Source organism: Vanacampus margaritifer, chromosome 3 (genome assembly GCF_051991255.1).
Source record: "Vanacampus margaritifer isolate UIUO_Vmar chromosome 3, RoL_Vmar_1.0, whole genome shotgun sequence".
Taxonomy (NCBI): Eukaryota; Metazoa; Chordata; class Actinopteri; order Syngnathiformes; family Syngnathidae; genus Vanacampus; species Vanacampus margaritifer.
Window position 1 is genome coordinate 12,668,450 of NC_135434.1, and position 17,023 is coordinate 12,685,472.

Here is a 17,023-nt window from a genome sequence, read left to right on the forward strand (position 1 = left end):
TAGATGTGGTTTTAATGTAACATTTTAATTTATTGACATACAAATGTTAAATTACGTAGATTAACAATTATTATACAAATAGCATATATTTAGAATTGATGGTGTATGCCATATTATGAAAATGCGCTTATTTTCAGATAAAAGCCTCACGACAAGTAAAGATATAATGGGCTCTTGGTCCTCTCTGCAGTTGAGTACATCATTTCCCGCAGCCTCCTATGAGAAGATACAGACTAAAATGTTTTAATACCACTGCAAGAAATGAGTTTTGACTTGAAAGCGTTTTGCTTTTGTCGCAGGGCACACAGGATGTATTGACACGTTTACCTTGACACATATAAAAAAGAAAAGTGAGACTCTTGCAGGTTTTTCCCACTTTTTTCCACTTCATTTTCTGTTCTCTCTTCTTCACCCACCCAATGGCTCTTGTGGTGGATTCTGAGGTTGCCATGGAGACAGAGTCACCCACGTGGCTCGTCATAATGTCCATGACAACACAGCTTACATTTAATCTTGTCAATGTGCAGTACAGAGGCCGTCTGGAAGTAGTAATACTTGAATGTATGTAGTTCCACTTTTCAAGTTCAGTCAATCTTGTAAAACTCTTGATTAGGTCATTGGACCAAATATGGACATTTCCACCACTACCGCCGCCGCCACTGCTGCTGCTGCTGCTGCTGCTGAGTTAGTCAGAGAATCTCCGCCCATGCCAGCGCATGGCATGACGCAAGTGCTGGATATATACAGTATACAAACACCCACGATTTGAAGTGTGCAAGAGAGAGGAAATTGCAGCGCCCACTCTCACTTGTTGGCTCCACCTTCAAGTCACCTCTTGTGTTACAGGGTAGAAAGTCTACATTATTTTCGAATGCTTATGTAGCTGTCCCTCAGATCAATGAACGGGTGAGATGTTTTCATTCTGTTACATGTTACATGGTTGTGACATCATTTGCTGATTTGTGCCATGCAGTCAAACACTGTGAGTTTTACAGACAAAAGTAAATATGAACACCCTGTCAGGTTAAGATCAGAACCAAATATAGTGAAGCATACAACTTTTTCAATTCTCTTTCATGAGTGCAAAGAAAATGACCTCATACCACTAACAGAGGAGCTAATCTAAGATTCTGTTTCTTCGTTTGATTTGGTATGTCTTGAAATTCAAGGTTTACAGTCCGCTTTAAAAGTGTTAAAATGGCAAGGTCAGTTCCAGTTTTTGTTGTATACTGAACACATTTGTGTTTCACATTGAACAATCAATATGAGACAAACGTTCAGAATATCAGCTTTGATTTCATAGTATTTACATCTAAATTATGTATTGAATAACACATTTTTATTACTTTTATTAGAAGCCACCCACTTTTCAAGTGCATTAGCTTAAATGACGGTACTGATTTGTGAGGATCATCACAACCACACTACAGAGTACTTTGGCGGACCACTAGTCCACATCTGAGAACATAATTTTTGTTACATATACACATATATGCCAATCAATATATACTGATATATATTTATTTATGCGTGTGTGTGTGTATATTGTATAAAATTACACAAACACGCACACACAATGTGAATCAATTACAATAAGTAAAAGTTGATAGTAAAATGTATTTATTTATTTAATAAATAAATGAACAAGCAAACAAAAATAGAATAGTAGAAGCCAATCTCCAAATCCATGCAGCAGCACCCCAGCCCCCTCCCCAATATCCCTTGAGTAGATAAACGCCCCCGGCCACTCTTTATAGAAGTGCAGTACTGACTCATGCAATGATGTCTCTTAATAGCTCGTTAAAAAAAAGAGCAAGCAACTCATCAGTGTAAACATTTATGGTGTCTGTAGGATTGCCTCCATTTGCTCCACAGCTGCCCATTGTTTAATGGTGTTCATCACAATAACGCCATAAATTTATCTTCTTCTTTTTTTCTTTTTCTTTTTACCTTCGAGAGTGTACAGCAATGTGTTTACATTAGTATTTGTAAGATAAACCTCAAAAGGCTTCCCCTAAAAACAAAGCCTTGCTGTGCAGCTGCTGACCCTGTTAAGAAACCCAGTGTAGAAGTCAATAGAGCATTTGTCAGCACACCCGTTTATACATGATTGTCCACGTTAATCATGAACACAACAAAGAGAGGGATATCTCAGTCATGTTGCAGCTGGTCTGGAGGGTGGAAGGGGGAAGAGTTTGCGGCACTCTTTCTGCTTCAGCTGAGTCATGAATAACTTTGAAAGCTGTGACACAGCGCCACCAAGTGGCAAGACCTTGCACCTTTCTTGAACCATCAAAATGTGGGTCATTCGATAACTGAAGTACATTCTGTACCCAACCATTACATTTCAAATAATCCATACACAAAATACAAAAACAAGCACTCGTTGTCCTGGATATAGTAAAGGTGATTCCTAATAGTTCTTTAAAATACAAAACAGCTCCATAGATATACAGTACGTGTAGCTGTGGTCCATTTTCTTTTTTAGATGTCAAACATTTGAGAGTGCACTATATGACTGGCGGCGACCAGTCGAGGGTGTTTGTCGCTTACCACAGCCAACGCCAGCTTTGTGACACAGATGAGGATGAGGACTATAGAAAATGAATGAATGGATGGAGATCTAATATTGGCTGTAATGAGTTGGGGGGTAATTTGGATGCCAATGTGTTTGCTGGCGGTCCTCGCAGTATGACACATGCGTGGGAATTTGGCTGGATCACAAAAGAGTGGAGGTGCATTTGAACCAGTGTTAATGACCTGCGTATGCTTCTGCGATAGCGTCACAAAGAATAGTCACCCGCCTCTGCCTAACGGACGTCACGGCAAGCGTGTTGTTTTTGGCACAATCGCTTCTGTAATTTTTCAAGCATACCTGATTTTCAAAGCACGGTACAGGCAAAGTGGTACAATTTGGACTTGAACCAAGCTTAGGTATAGGTTGAGAATAGTCATGTATTTGTCAGGAAATAAGTTTGAATTTTTTTAGATTCAAGTCATAATGCAATAAGGCGGTAAGCACATCTGTCTCACACTTCTGAGGCTGTGGGTTAAAATTTAGGCTCCGATCTTCCTCTGTGGAGTTAGTATGTTCTCCCTACATCTGCGTGGGTTTTCTAAGGGTACTCCATTGCTGGAAATGTGTGTGCCCCGCCTCTTAACCAGTCAACGAGCGCACCTGTGACCCCAATGGGGATACATGATACAGAATAGAATAGATTGATGAAAATATAGTTGTATATTTTCCAGAAAGTAAGTCTATATTTTTGAGATTTAAAATATTCACAACATCCAGGCCCAATATGGGACTTCCAGATCCAGACTGACAAACTGGTGATAGCCAACATTGCCACGGCCCACTGAGATAGTGGTGGTGGATAAACATCAGAAGACCGCCACTGCGATAGATGTGGCAATCTCGAATATTAGCAATATCCGGGAAAAAGAACACGAAAAGCTGGAGAATACCATGAACGGAAGGTAGAACTAGAGAAAATGAATGGAGAAAGTCATACTACTACCCAAATTGAGTTAGCAAATAAACATAGGTTTTACTAGGCCCAAACTTGCCTATCCCTGATATAGGCTTATATACTTGTAAAAATATATATATATATTTTTTTTAATTGCATCTTTATGGGCATTTGAGAGAATTGACATGTATGCAGTTGACTTAGAAAAACATTCTGCCAGCCATGCATGCCATTAGGGGGTTAGGGTTAGGTAAGGGTAGAACACCAGTGACTAGTATCGGTAAGTGGTATCAGCAGCATTTGTGAGTATTTGGTACATTGAAATATGGCCCATCAGCTGTAATAGCCCATCCCTAAAAATAATATGCCTTGGAAAATCCAATCACAAATTCATTACTAGAATACTAGAATGCATTGAGCTGAATGCAGACAAATATATGTTTGGGACAATACCCTCTTCTCTGATTGGTTATTGATAACACTGCTTGACTTATTATAAGTATGAGCTCAGATGAATGAGACCTTAGGTTTTGTTAGCGCATCCCAGCTTTCATTACTAAAATTGTCACTAGACCTGCACCTGTGTGGGCAGAAATTCTATATTTTTAACCACCGCTGACAAGTTATTTGATTGCCTTAATTGGCATCTCAATCAGCACATGCAATTAGTCCTGTGTGGCGTACTGAGACCTGGCCTGCCCCCAATATATGAAAATAACGGTTATTTGTTCCCTTTTTAATTAGTATTTTTCTTATATGTGTCCACATGTGAGAACTGGTGTTTTCCTTAAAGTTCCAACCATACATGTGTATTGAAAAGTTGTTGTTTTTTTAATTGGCTATCCGTCTAAATGTGGGAGTAGTTTAAACTGCAAAATGTAATAACACTGGATTTTTTTATTTTTTGGCAGGAAGGATCAGAGAGCTGGTGCAGTGACCTCCATTGATCAGCCACTTTTGGCACACACACACTACAGCTTAGGAATGGAAGCATGTATTGTTTATATATCATGTGTATATCTGAAAATATGTAATATATCTGAAAATGTGTGCTCATTTACTTCACCTATTGTACACTATTCACTTTACCTACGGTGCACTATTCTTGTTCAGAGTTTTTTTTTATTGCCAGGCCCTGGAATTCATTCCTGGCATGGAAGTATTTGATTGGAATGACAAACACATTGAATCATTCAAGGTACAACTTGATTCTCAAAAAATAGAAAATGTTTTTTTTTTTCCGAAAACATAAAACTTCATTCTCGTAATATCAACACATGAATAAAATAAAATTTGTTGTATGAATGGCAACATGTCAACCCAGTGACATCCAGAGTCCTGATGTGAATTGTTGGCCCCTGTCAGAGGTGAGGTCAGCTGGCGTGCCGAAGCGGGCAACCCAGGATGCGATGAATGCCTGGGCCACTTCATCTGAGGTTGAAGATGACAGGGGAGCCACTTCTGACCAACTGGTGGTCCTGTTTGCCATGGTGAGTGAAGGAGGCAGGGGTGCCACCAGTTCCACGTTGACATAGTTAAAACGTGCCAACCGGGTCTGCCCTTATCCTGACGTCTCATGAGGCCTGGTCAGACGAACTTGTGCGGCCCACCAGTTTTAACGGAAGCCTTACCTGGGTGGGAAAGGCTGTGGATGGATGATTTGTGTGGTGAACCAGTGCCACAAGGTAGACCTTCACCAGGGAGTTGTATCTTTAAGGGAGGGGCGGGAGTATGCCCTTTCTTGGATCAAAGTGATGGACATCAACGGGTTGAAGGTTTACTGTATATTCAAATGTATTCCAGACTCAGGGTCCACTCTAAAAAACAAAACGACAACAAAAACATATAAAGATTTAAAAATAATAATAATACAGTTACACATTAAGAAGACAGGCATACCAGTGTTTCCATATGTTTGACTGGTAGCGAATTGCACTACATCCAATATTCGGGAGTGACACCACAATTTCATTTTGAGACTTTTCCAGTCAACCAATAAAACTATACATTAAAGTTCTTAGTACAGCTTGCAAACTGTTCACTGGCGCAGAGACAAACCTCTCAGTTGCACTAGTCCATCGTGGCCTTCTTAAAAGCACTCGTAGAGCATCATTATAGGCCACCCGAAGCCTATATATACTTGCTTTTTTATAACTATGTCAAATGTGAGCTGTATACAAAGGTGTATAATATGATTTAAACAGAAACAACTTTGCATCATCAAAACATGAACCAAATTTACGCAGCAGTGTATTAGCATGGCCATACAATATCCTACATTGCCTGTAGATATCATCTGCCATATTGGCAGTGATGATGTGTCCAAGATATTTCAACTTATATATTACATTTAATTTCACAATTATTGCTTGCTATGAAAACAATCTGTTTTGTGTGGAGTTATTTGCCTTCGTCTCTTCGTCTCATTTGCCGCATCTCCACAATATGACCATGTATTTTTTTTTACTATCTCTCTTTCATCGGCATAATGTAAAATATTAATTTTGAAACGTCTCTTGCACCGGGTCTCATTAGAGTGTCTTTGCCATTCATGCTCGACGTGTGTTGGCATTTGACAATTCCAGCTGATACCTTTCCACAGAGCCGGCAACTGACCGTCTCGTGGTGAGGAAGATTACCTGAGATTTCGCAATGATGGGAATTAAAGACGTGTTTCACGACGGGATACGTTAGTTCATTTAAAAATAGACATATTGTAATGTAAATTCTACGTCGTTTCAAAGGATTCCCGTTAATCTGCGGTTGGTTTTGAACGGCGTCACGACCTAGGCGGCCGGCGCGGTTTCTGATTGGCCGAGAGCCGTCATCCGGGTACTGCGCTACGACTGGCTCATTAGCTAAGGTACCAATATGGCGGAGGTAAGAGGGAAAACAGGGGAGAAGCGAGCGCTCTTAAATCGATATTTTTATCATTTCATGTCGCGTTTTTCGACTTTTTTGCTAGCGATTGGAGAGATGGTGTTTTTTACCGGCTGTGTAGTGCGAAGGGTGTCAAAATAATGTTTCTTATTTGACCGGAGATGTGCCCGAATGTCTGGAGTGATCCTTCACTACAAGGCCACTGCGCCTTCGCTCTCAGCTGCTTCGGGATAGCGGCGGTGTAAATTGATACGTAAATTTCAACGTTTGCTTGGAGGAAAAAATATATCATTCTACGCGTTTTTGGGGCGTGAGCGAAAAAAAGCCGGCACCTTGAGTCGTTAATTCGCCACCGCGTTGTCGTCACCGGTAACTCAAAAGCCGTCAAATGTTACACCGCGCCAGACGAAATGTACATATTTACATGCATCGACGTTTAAGGTTTATCATCAGTGCTCTGATGTTAGCTCGCTGGCTAACTAGCGTCGCTTACAAATGTCACTTTCGTCTCTCAAAACGTCTCTGTGCTATTTTATTGTTTTAAAGTTCTCGTGTTTCTCGGTTGCCATTTATTGACGAATCTTGTGACAGAATTTGTCGATATGTCGTATACGCGGCTCCTGTCGTCTTAGCCCCCCTACTGTCGTTCAGGTAACGGTAACTGCTGCCCTTTCCTCGCGCATTTCCGATTACATGTTTTTCACTAATTATACTTTGTGCTGTATTATTGTTATTTAATATATTGTGCAATATTTAAGTGTAATTAATGATGCGATTTTCCTCTTCCTAGGCTTCCATTGGGAGTTCAAGTCCAGGTAAGTGTATACGAAAAAGGTTATGAGTGATGCGGTTGGTGTCCTACAAATGAGTTTTAGGGACCCACTAGGGGTCGAGTTTAGAGCCCTAATAAAACAGTGGCATATTTTCAAGATAAAAAACATGGTTAGGGTTTTAATATTACGAATTGTGTATTTTTCAAGAAAAATATATAGTTATAAATCCATATGTAGGAAATTAAAGTTAAAGTCAATTTCCTTTACAAGATTATACGTACATTGCCGGTGTCGGGTCAAAACATCGTAAATCACAATTATGCAAAAATATTTTTTTCAAAACAATATACTTTTGGTCAATCCAAACGTGTGGCTGTCATTTTTGCGAATTATTGAGCAATCTAAAGTGTTGAAAATGGCTTGTTGTGTTTGATGATGCAATGCTAATGGGGGAAAAAATCATGTCGTTTTTGGGGTCTCCTGAAAAGTGACGATTTTGGAGGTGCAAGGTTTTGGCCAGACACCTGTGATATGTATGTTACATGTGTATTTTGACAGGAAGATATACATTTTTATTGCAGAAAAAAAATTTTCAAGGTTAATGTTAAATTATGAGAAACTTCCAGTGGAGCTCGCAATTCATGGGGGTTAAGGATCATATCCGTCGAACGAAAAGCAAAAATCCGCAAATGGTTGACGCAAAAAAAAAACCGGCTAATAGGTGAATCTGGAAACGCTATCCCACGAATATGTGGGAATCAACTGTATTTTTGAAATTAAGTTGTAATATTAAAAACAGTTATATAATTTTTGCGAAGTAATATTACTAGAATGCAATTAAGAAGACTTACTGACAGTAGTATTCTTATGAGAATAAAGTTGAATATTTTATTGTCCAAATTGTTTATCTTCAAGATTAGTTGTAATAATACAGGTATATTGTCATTATGCTAAAAAAAAATAAGAATGTTTCCGGAAAACTTATATTTTTGAAATTCATCATTTTAGGTAGTTGTATATGTTTGAGTTTCTTTGTACAATTAAGTATGAAGTAGTATTTTCAAAATGAAAATTGTAATATTGCATAAAGATGCTTGTATATTCTGTGATATTAAAAAGCTGCCTATTTTCAAAATTAAGAACAGTGGACCCCTGCTATTCGCAGGACCCCTGCTGTTCGCAATCAATGGGCTGGCCCGTGAATAATGAAAATATTGAAATAGTGAAAACTTGTGAATAATTGCTGGATTATAATTATTTGGAGAGGGGCTATTAACAAGGCATATAACAACAGTGTTTCAAACAACACAGAGTTTGTCTTGAAAAAATGTGTTTTTAATTATTTTTTAAATTGTAAAACATATTGGAAAGAAACCCAAGAATAGGTGAATCCGCGGATGCCAAAATTGCAAGTATGTAATGGTCTACGCTGTCATATCTGAATATTTTTAGATAAGATCTCATGTTTTTTAAAGTAATACGATAATAAAGTTCTCCATTTAAGTTTAGAAATTTGATCTTTTTAAAATGTGATAGATTTTCCAGATAAAAAAAACCTTTATAGTCGCTCAAAGAGGTAAATATTTTAGAACTTAAGTGGTATAGTTCGTAAGTAGTCCTATATATTTTTTAAAGTAATATTACTAGAATAATTGTAAATAATGTTATGAACTCTATAAGTTGTTTTTGAGATAAAAAGTAAAAAAGAAAAAAAAGATGGCCCATTTTTAAAGCATTTTTATTTTTTTATAAATTACAACAACTAAAAATAATCCTAAATTCTCACTTGTAGGGGGTTAATTGCGATTTAGGCATGCCTTGGAGAACTTTTTAAATAGGGCTGAACAATTTTGAAAAATAAGATTTTTTTTTTCTTTCTGATTGTTTTTTTGAAGTTCCTTTTCCAACGTTTTTGTTTATTGAACATATAAACCAGCAACAGAAATATTGCAATTAAAATATTTAAAATAAATTATATCTATTTTTTACTTACATGCTCATCATTAAGCACAGCTTACATGTTCAAACGGGAGTAGGAAGAAGTAAAAAAACTTATCAAGTCCTACCCCGTTACAAGAAAAAAAAACATAACCTTGCACGTATATTAACAGCTGCACTTATGTGCATAGATATGCCAACAGCATTGTGCATTTAGTTGATAAGATAACACTTTTACAGATATATAAATTAGCACAAAGGCTTACATATACATTTTGAATTGCAATCTTATTTTCTACATTTGTACTTGTACCTGATTTAAAAATTGTTGTTGTACTTGTTTTTATACTTTTTTTTCTTTTTTCTTTTTTCTTTTTTACAAATAAGCAATTAACTCATTCATTGACGGCTATAGATGTCAAAAATTAATTTCAATTTCAATTAGTTTAGCATTTTTTTCACACTTTTGTTAACAAGACTATGAAAACCTACAAAAAAAACTATTGTACATTTAGAACAGATAGATAAAATTTTTGATTAATTGTGAGTTAACTAGTGAAATCATGCGATTAATTACGGAAAAAAAATTACGCCCCAAATTGTTATTAATCTTTTCTTTTTTTTTAAAGAAAAAAAAATATTAAAAAATTAGGGGCGTCAGGCAATTACATCTTTTAATCATAATTAATCGCATGACTTCACTAGTTAACTCTTGATTAATCACAAATTTTATATCTGTTCTAAATGTGCAATTAAAAAAATGTCTAGGTTTTCATACTCTTGTTAACAAGTGGGAAAAAATGTTAAACTAATAAAAATAGTTCAAATGAATTTTTGACGTCTATAGCCGTCAATGGCAGTGAATGAGTTAATGTTGATTAAATAATGTCATATCTATTATACATTATATATTGAGGCAAATAACAATATCAGATGTATTATATAAAGAAAAAGACAAATGATATATTCATATGAAAATTTGTTTATCTACAGCATTTCAATGTGTAAATGTAATTAATACTTCATTCAACCTGCAGTCTTGGAAGCGTTCATCACAACATAATTTTGCCATACATGTGTTACTATTACATATACTACAGACTTTCCCCCAGCGCTTTATTAGCCTGGCGGCTCGCCAGACTTTTCTGTGCAAACGGTGTTGATTAAATCAGGAGGAACATCATTTTGTCTCTTGAGTTTCATTCATGTTTTCGGGTGACGCAAAGTCTGGCCACATACAGATTTATTTATTCAATTAATATGCCGATTGCTGACAATTTTGCAGGGCGCTGCCATTTTCAACTCATTTGATTAGGGGAAGCGTTTTGATTGGTCAAATAGAACTCATGCTATCGTTCGTGTCTGCGCGCGTGCACAGACCTCAGACATGTGTAAATCGAAGTCAACCCTTTAAAGGGCGACACATCAGACAGCTGTAGTGGCTCGCATGACAGGTCCATCACACACACACACACACGCGCGCGCACACAAGCAGTCACATGCTCAAACATGCGACGGCAGCCGCAGCAACACAAGCTATACAATACACATGGTGAAGTTTTGTTTTATTTTTTCAACCTTGTGAGGCGAAGATCAAACATTACTTGCCTCGAGGTCTCATGAGGTGGAAAACTCATCGAAAACAATGCACACCTAGTGCAGCAGGCTCTAAGTAAATTGTTGCCGTCTTTGCCTGCTCTGAACCCCTCCGCTCTTCTTCCAATAACCAGTCAAATCGCAGCCTTTGTGATAAGCCTCATCAAAAAGTCATCTCTTAGTCCAATTTCAAAAAACAATTGCAAAAATGTGAACAGTTCATAATAAACTAACAAATAGCAAAATAACATCCTAAGTAAGGAAAGTACTAAAGCAGATCCATACGATTTTAACTTTGTGGCCTTCTGTCAGGTACTGTTGTGAAAAAATAGCACAAATGCTAACAGTTCTTATGCTAACATTTGGCGAGATCACAACCTTAAAGGAGAAAATGCTCTGACAAATAGAGATAAGAATTACACATTTTTCCCAGAGGTTTCATACTATTTCCAGTGATAATTGCTAGAATATAAATATGCTAACATAGCAAGATGGCATCCACAGTGGAGAAATCGATACAATGCTCTCATACTCATGCTTACGGTAAAATACACATTTGAGGTACTGTTCGATTCAACTGTGGTGTCTCAGTCTGAACAATGGGTGGCAGCCACGCCATGACATAAGTGGCTTGAAGAATATGTCTGACGTCATGTACGGTGTGGCGAGCCGTAAAGCCAATAAAAAAAAAGAAATACACGGGTAATTGTTGAGAAAAATTACAGGGGTACAGGCCCAGACAACGCTCCCCCGCTCACTGTGAAACTCTTTGCGGGATTGAAGCCTTTTATTTGCGTTGATCAGTAGCACAACAAAGCTAGAATGTTACTATCCTGGGAGGCTGCCGTCTCGAAAGGCACTGCCCATGTGGAGCTGTAATCATGATATGATTCATATTATATATAAAAAAATGTTGTGCCATGCTGTATGACCCTATCTTTTTTTATTTTTTTTTAATTTACTGTTATTTTGACGTTTGATATTGGTGTAGCGCCATCTGTGCCCCACCTACTCGGGCTTTGAAGTCCTGCTGCTTTGAACACACAAAGGCTTTGGCGAGTTTACGAATTTGTACATTTTTCTATCAGCTAAAAACTGACAAAGGTTAACAACTTGTAAAATATTAATGCATTGCTCTTGCTGATAAGTTAACATTGCGGTCAATGGTCGAGGTGATTGACTTTCCCTCAGTTCAAGTGAAATAAAAGTTACCAAATGTTTGGCAGCAGTGTTGCCAGGGTGATGAGTTATATATATATTATATATAATTTTTGTGTATTTTCCTCGTGACTCACCTTGTACATGCCTTGTAAATTCCAATGTTGCCCTAATCTATCCAATGTTCTTTTTTGTTGTGTGTGGGTGTAATTAAAATGTATTATTTCTATCTTTATCTTTCTTTCTGACACAGTTGGCTCTTTGTCGTCAGAAGATCATGACTTTGACCCGACTGCAGAGATGCTAGTTCATGAGTACGATGATGAGAGGACCCTAGAGGAGGAAGAATCTCTGGAAGGGGGAGGCAATTTCAGCTCTGAGATTGCAGATCTGGAGAAGGTAAACTTAATAACATTACATTTCTGTGAATTATTTATACTTTGCTTGATTTGGAGGCTGTCTCTCTGCATCTCTCCAATATGGCTATTAGATCGGTATCTTGATGGGGTGTAGGAATGTGGGTGTCGGTACTTTATTTATTTAGGGATGCACGATAGTGCTATTTTCAACCAGTAACGATAAACCAATAATTTAGGAAGTGCTGATGCCGATAACCGATAAGTAAGCTGATAATTGTTTGCAAAATTAACATAAATACAAATATAATTTTGACTCCAACTATAATGGTAACATGTACAAATACATTAAAACATTGTGTAAAGCACCATGAAGCTGCATTTGATTGATATATCTGCTTTAAAGACAACCAGTAACTCATTTTGAGTTTGCCAAAACAAAACAGTCATGTTTTTAAAAATGCAACACAAAACTACATTTTAGGTAAAGAAAGCCCACTCTGGTGACTGCCATGTCGCCATGATGCATCTTCTGTAAACACGAGGTTGCGCGTATTATGACGTCACACATATGCGACACTACCATAGGAGAGGGGAGGGGTTGAGGAGTTGGGCAAAACTTGAGCCACAAACACAACAGATGGACAGATAGCATGTCTATTATCGGCAAATTTCTTTATTATCTCGTTTATCTGTTTGATGTCAAATTGGTTGATAATTGTCGATAATTATTGGCCACCGATATTATCGTACATCCCTATATTTTATTTTATTTTTTTGTGTCAGTACTACCGAGCATGCTGTCCAGTGAGTGACTTGACATAGCAACAGTTAGACAGCTCTCTGGTCTTCATGATTTCTTAACAGCAAACGCCATTTTCACAGGCAAAAGCCACACCTTAGCAACTAGAAACACCCATCAGTCACATGTTCCAACAATTTTGCTCACTTGAAAAGTGCGTGGGTTCAATTAACACATCTAGATGTAAATACCATGAAATAAATGCTGGAATTTTTTAACTTTTGTCTCATGTTCATCTTTTGATTCTCTCCAAATGTTGGCAACAAAAACAAAGCAATTGAACTTGCTGTTCTAATACTTTTGGAAGGGGCAATACGGTCATGCAATATTTGTATTCACTTTTTAACTACCTACAAATTTAAAAGAACATTAAAAACCTTTGAGGACAAATGACAACTTTGTACGAGAGGGAGCGAACAACAGTTTTTAGCATTTGCTTGGTAAGATTAATATTTATATATGATATGTAATGAGTCATATTGCGTCTATCTTAGTAGCAAGACTTTACCTTAGCTATGTCGCAGTACGTTCTGTGGTTATCATTCGTCTTTTCCTCTTTGCTATCACTGGTGCTATCACTGCTATCATTTTGATGTGCTGGCTTGACAAATGATGATATACAATTTTATTTTTAGTTGTTTGATTGCATTTTTTGCAGCAAATATTTGGCTTAACTAGTAGTATGCAATGAGACTACAAAAATGTCCGTGCGTCCTCTTCCCCAGGAGGGTAATATGCCGCTGGAGGAGCTGCTGGCCATCTATCGCTACGAGGCCTCGGCTGGTTCCAGTATAGACAGCTCCTCTGGCGACCTCACCGACGAGCTGCCCGACATGACTTTGGACAAGGTGAGCGTCAGCCACCTCGCCTGATGCGTGGCGTCTATTTAAGAGAAGATCGTTGGTCAGCCTGACTCATTTCTTCCTAGGAGGAAATTGCTAAAGACTTGTTGTCTGGCGACTACGAGGAGGAGACCCAGTCGTCTGCAGATGACCTCACCCCTTCGGTCACCTCCCACGAGGCCACCGATTTCTTCCCCAGAACACTTCGATGTAAGCAACTAACACAACTCTTCTTTAATTAGATTTTTAATTATTACTTATATTCCAAGTTAAATTTATTCTAAGGAACATTTAATTTGTATTTAATATATAAATTGTTTTATTAGAAAAAAAATTTTGTCTAATTGTTTAATAAATAATTAAATAATACAATACATATATTATTATATCTCATTATTTTTGCATTCATTTTGTGTAGTTATTTTTTATTTTCATTGTGAATATCTGTTTCAATGTGAATATTTTTGAACTACTAAACTAGAACAATTTAATTTAATAAAGAGATAAAACTGAGGCACTCAAAGGTGTTCCAAATAAAAGCTCGCCCTGACGAACCAAGGCCGAAACGCGTTTACAATTTTTAATTAGCTGGCCATGTGGCAATAAAGGCCTTTTACGTGGTACACCTTTTGATTGCCTCAGTTTTCTCTCTTTTTTTGAACATGCTTTTGCGGATCCCTCCACTGAAGAGCACCAAAGAGAAATTTTTGGGGGATAAATCCAAAAATATCATAGCAGCGCTCCTGCATGCTCTGATTGTTTCCATTTAATTTAATGTTTTATTATTTCCTGAACTGTGAGCCAGACAGGCTAATCACGACTCCACTGTGTTGCTCTGATGGAAAAATGATTTTAAAAATCCACTTTGGAGGTTTCACTGTTTCCAATGTAGCTTTCTAGCCAAATGCAATTAAGTCCAAGCAAAGTTTTTCAGATGCAATGTAAATCAAAATTTGGAGTAGCATGCTTTTCACTGGACACTTTATTGAATCTTGATCTTGAAAAGGCAACAATGAAACGAACGAATGTTTCCCTTCAGCTAATGCAGTCTCTGACGGAGATAAAGATTCCGAGTGTGACGATGACGGTCCAAGTCCAGAAGACTCCAGAAAGGTGCATAGTACATTTTGAAACACAGAAAATTAGGTCGCTCTTGCACAGAGGTGGGCATTCTCGGTCCTCCGAGGGCCGGAGTCCTGCAGGTTTTGGAGGTTTCTCACTTCCAACTTAAGCTGATTCCAATCAACAGGATCGTTATCAGGCTTATGCGGAGCTTGCTGATGAGCTGATCATATATCAGCTGTGTTGGAGAAGGGCAACATGCAAAACCTGCAGGACTCCGCCCCTCAATGCCCACCTCTGCTCTTGCATATTACCGGTAATTAAATGTTCATTTTGTTTTGTATTTGTATAAAAAGGAAATAATGGTGGGTGCCGAGTACCAAGCGGAAGTTCCTTTCACCATCTGCCACTACACAGAAGACGAGAAACGTAACTACTACTCTTTGTTCTCAGTGAACTCACCCTGCTTTAAAATGTTGCCGTTTGACTTAACGCCCCCCACGCTTTGCGTTGCAGCGTATGTCGATGAAGATGAGCTCATGTGGAACCCGGGCACCCACCCGGAGAGCAAGGTCAGGAGCTTCCTGACCGACGTGCTGTCAAGGACGACGGACGAGAAGGTGACGCACGACAGGCTGCATGTCCGAGACAACGAACAGGTCAGTCTTATTTTGAATCTGCTCATTCTTCATGTCTTTCACACAAGTTTGACAAATATATCAATGCTGTATTTGTTTAATGAAAAACACGGCAACGTTTTTATCTGTCTTTACCGTTTGTTTCAGTAACAGCTTGTACTCTTAATGAAATACTGCACCTTTGCAAGAAGTTTATTGCAGGCAGGGGAAGGCATTTTTGTACAATGTTACAAAGACATTAGATTTGTCAAGTGCGGTTTCAAATACAAATAATGAAGAAATGGCAAGACCCAAGGAAGGTTAGAGGCAGCAGATGTCATGAGCATTAACGTGGATGGACACGACATTGTGGAGCGCTGTTCATGTCTCGAATGAAGAGACATCTTTTTCATATTAATCATATCTTTTTCTTAACCTCTTTACTCTCCTCTCACGCAGGCTTTGCTTGAGCTTGTCAAGTGCAACTACAACACCCACGAGGCGCTCGAGCAATACTGTAGCCACCTAAAATCCTCGAAAGGTAAGCCAAATAAATTACAATGCCAAAAATGTGAATGGAACTAATGGTGACTAGCACTGGAGGCAATGTATGTGAAGTGCCTTGCCCAAGGACACGACGACACGTTACTTGGGGAGAACGGGGATCGAACAGCCGACCTTCTGGTTACTGAACGACCATCTCTAAACCCTGAGTTGCAGTCAAGAATGAACAAAAATACCAACAAAGGCCCGTTCTAAATGTTAAATAAAAAATGCTACTCTCTTTATAAACAAGTCTAGATTCTAGTATTCTTGGCTAGATTATCGAACACAAAAAAAATTAACATTGATTTGAAGCCGTTGTATTTAAATTGATGCTTGCAGAAAAATCTCCCCCGTGGTCTGAAGAAGAGTGCAAGAACTTTGAACATGGTCTGCAGATGTACGACAAGAACTTTCACCTCATCCAGAAACACAAAGTGAGTCTTGCCGTGGTGATGTGAGGAGCAGCAGCAAAAAAAAATAAAAAATTGCCACCTGTGTGATTCTTGATGGCTTTTAAAAAACATTATCCATCATAGGTGACAACACGAACGGTAGCAGAATGCGTCGCCTTTTACTACATGTGGAAGAAGTCGGAGCGTTTCGACTTCTTTGTGCAACAGAATCGCTTCGGGAAGAAAAAGTACAGCAGCTACCCCGGCGTCACGTAAGTCGACATCCGGCCCAAGTTGTGCTCCAGCGAACATGTCGACACTCAAATGAAACCAAAACCTCACGTTTGGTGGCCAGAGACCTGATGGACAGGCTGGTGGACGAAGCGGAGGGTTTGGCCGTGGACAGCTCGTCGTCCGTGTGCTCGGGAGGAGGCGGCGGCGGCGGAGGAAGGATGGAAAGCACAACGGATCAACAGCTCAGTCTGCTCAACTCCATCACTGCCAGTGACCTCACAGGTCGGTATTCTGGATAGGAAAGTAGTACATATTGAAACGAAGAAATGTGATTGGACAAGGACTCGGGTCCAA

At 38.4% G+C, this 17,023-nt stretch overlaps 1 protein-coding gene across 9 annotated transcripts in view; it reads left to right on the plus strand.

Annotated features, from left to right (window-relative positions):
- mier3b (mesoderm induction early response 1, family member 3 b) overlaps positions 1-17,023 on the plus strand; it is a 69,617-nt gene that overhangs the window by 49,352 nt on the left and 3,242 nt on the right. For 5 of the 9 annotated variants that reach the window (XM_077560374.1, XM_077560377.1, XM_077560376.1 and 2 more), the window contains 13 exons: positions 4,385-4,671; positions 4,798-4,963; positions 7,144-7,168; positions 12,072-12,217; positions 13,702-13,824; positions 13,905-14,028; positions 14,858-14,931; positions 15,237-15,309; positions 15,397-15,539; positions 15,957-16,038; positions 16,383-16,477; positions 16,580-16,707; positions 16,791-16,951. In XM_077560374.1, coding sequence (XP_077416500.1) covers positions 4,646-4,671; positions 4,798-4,963; positions 7,144-7,168; positions 12,072-12,217; positions 13,702-13,824; positions 13,905-14,028; positions 14,858-14,931; positions 15,237-15,309; positions 15,397-15,539; positions 15,957-16,038; positions 16,383-16,477; positions 16,580-16,707; positions 16,791-16,951 — 1,366 coding nt within the window. In that variant the 5' untranslated portion in view covers positions 4,385-4,645. The other 4 variants (XM_077560379.1, XM_077560381.1, XM_077560382.1 and 1 more) reach the window with 4 other exon arrangements.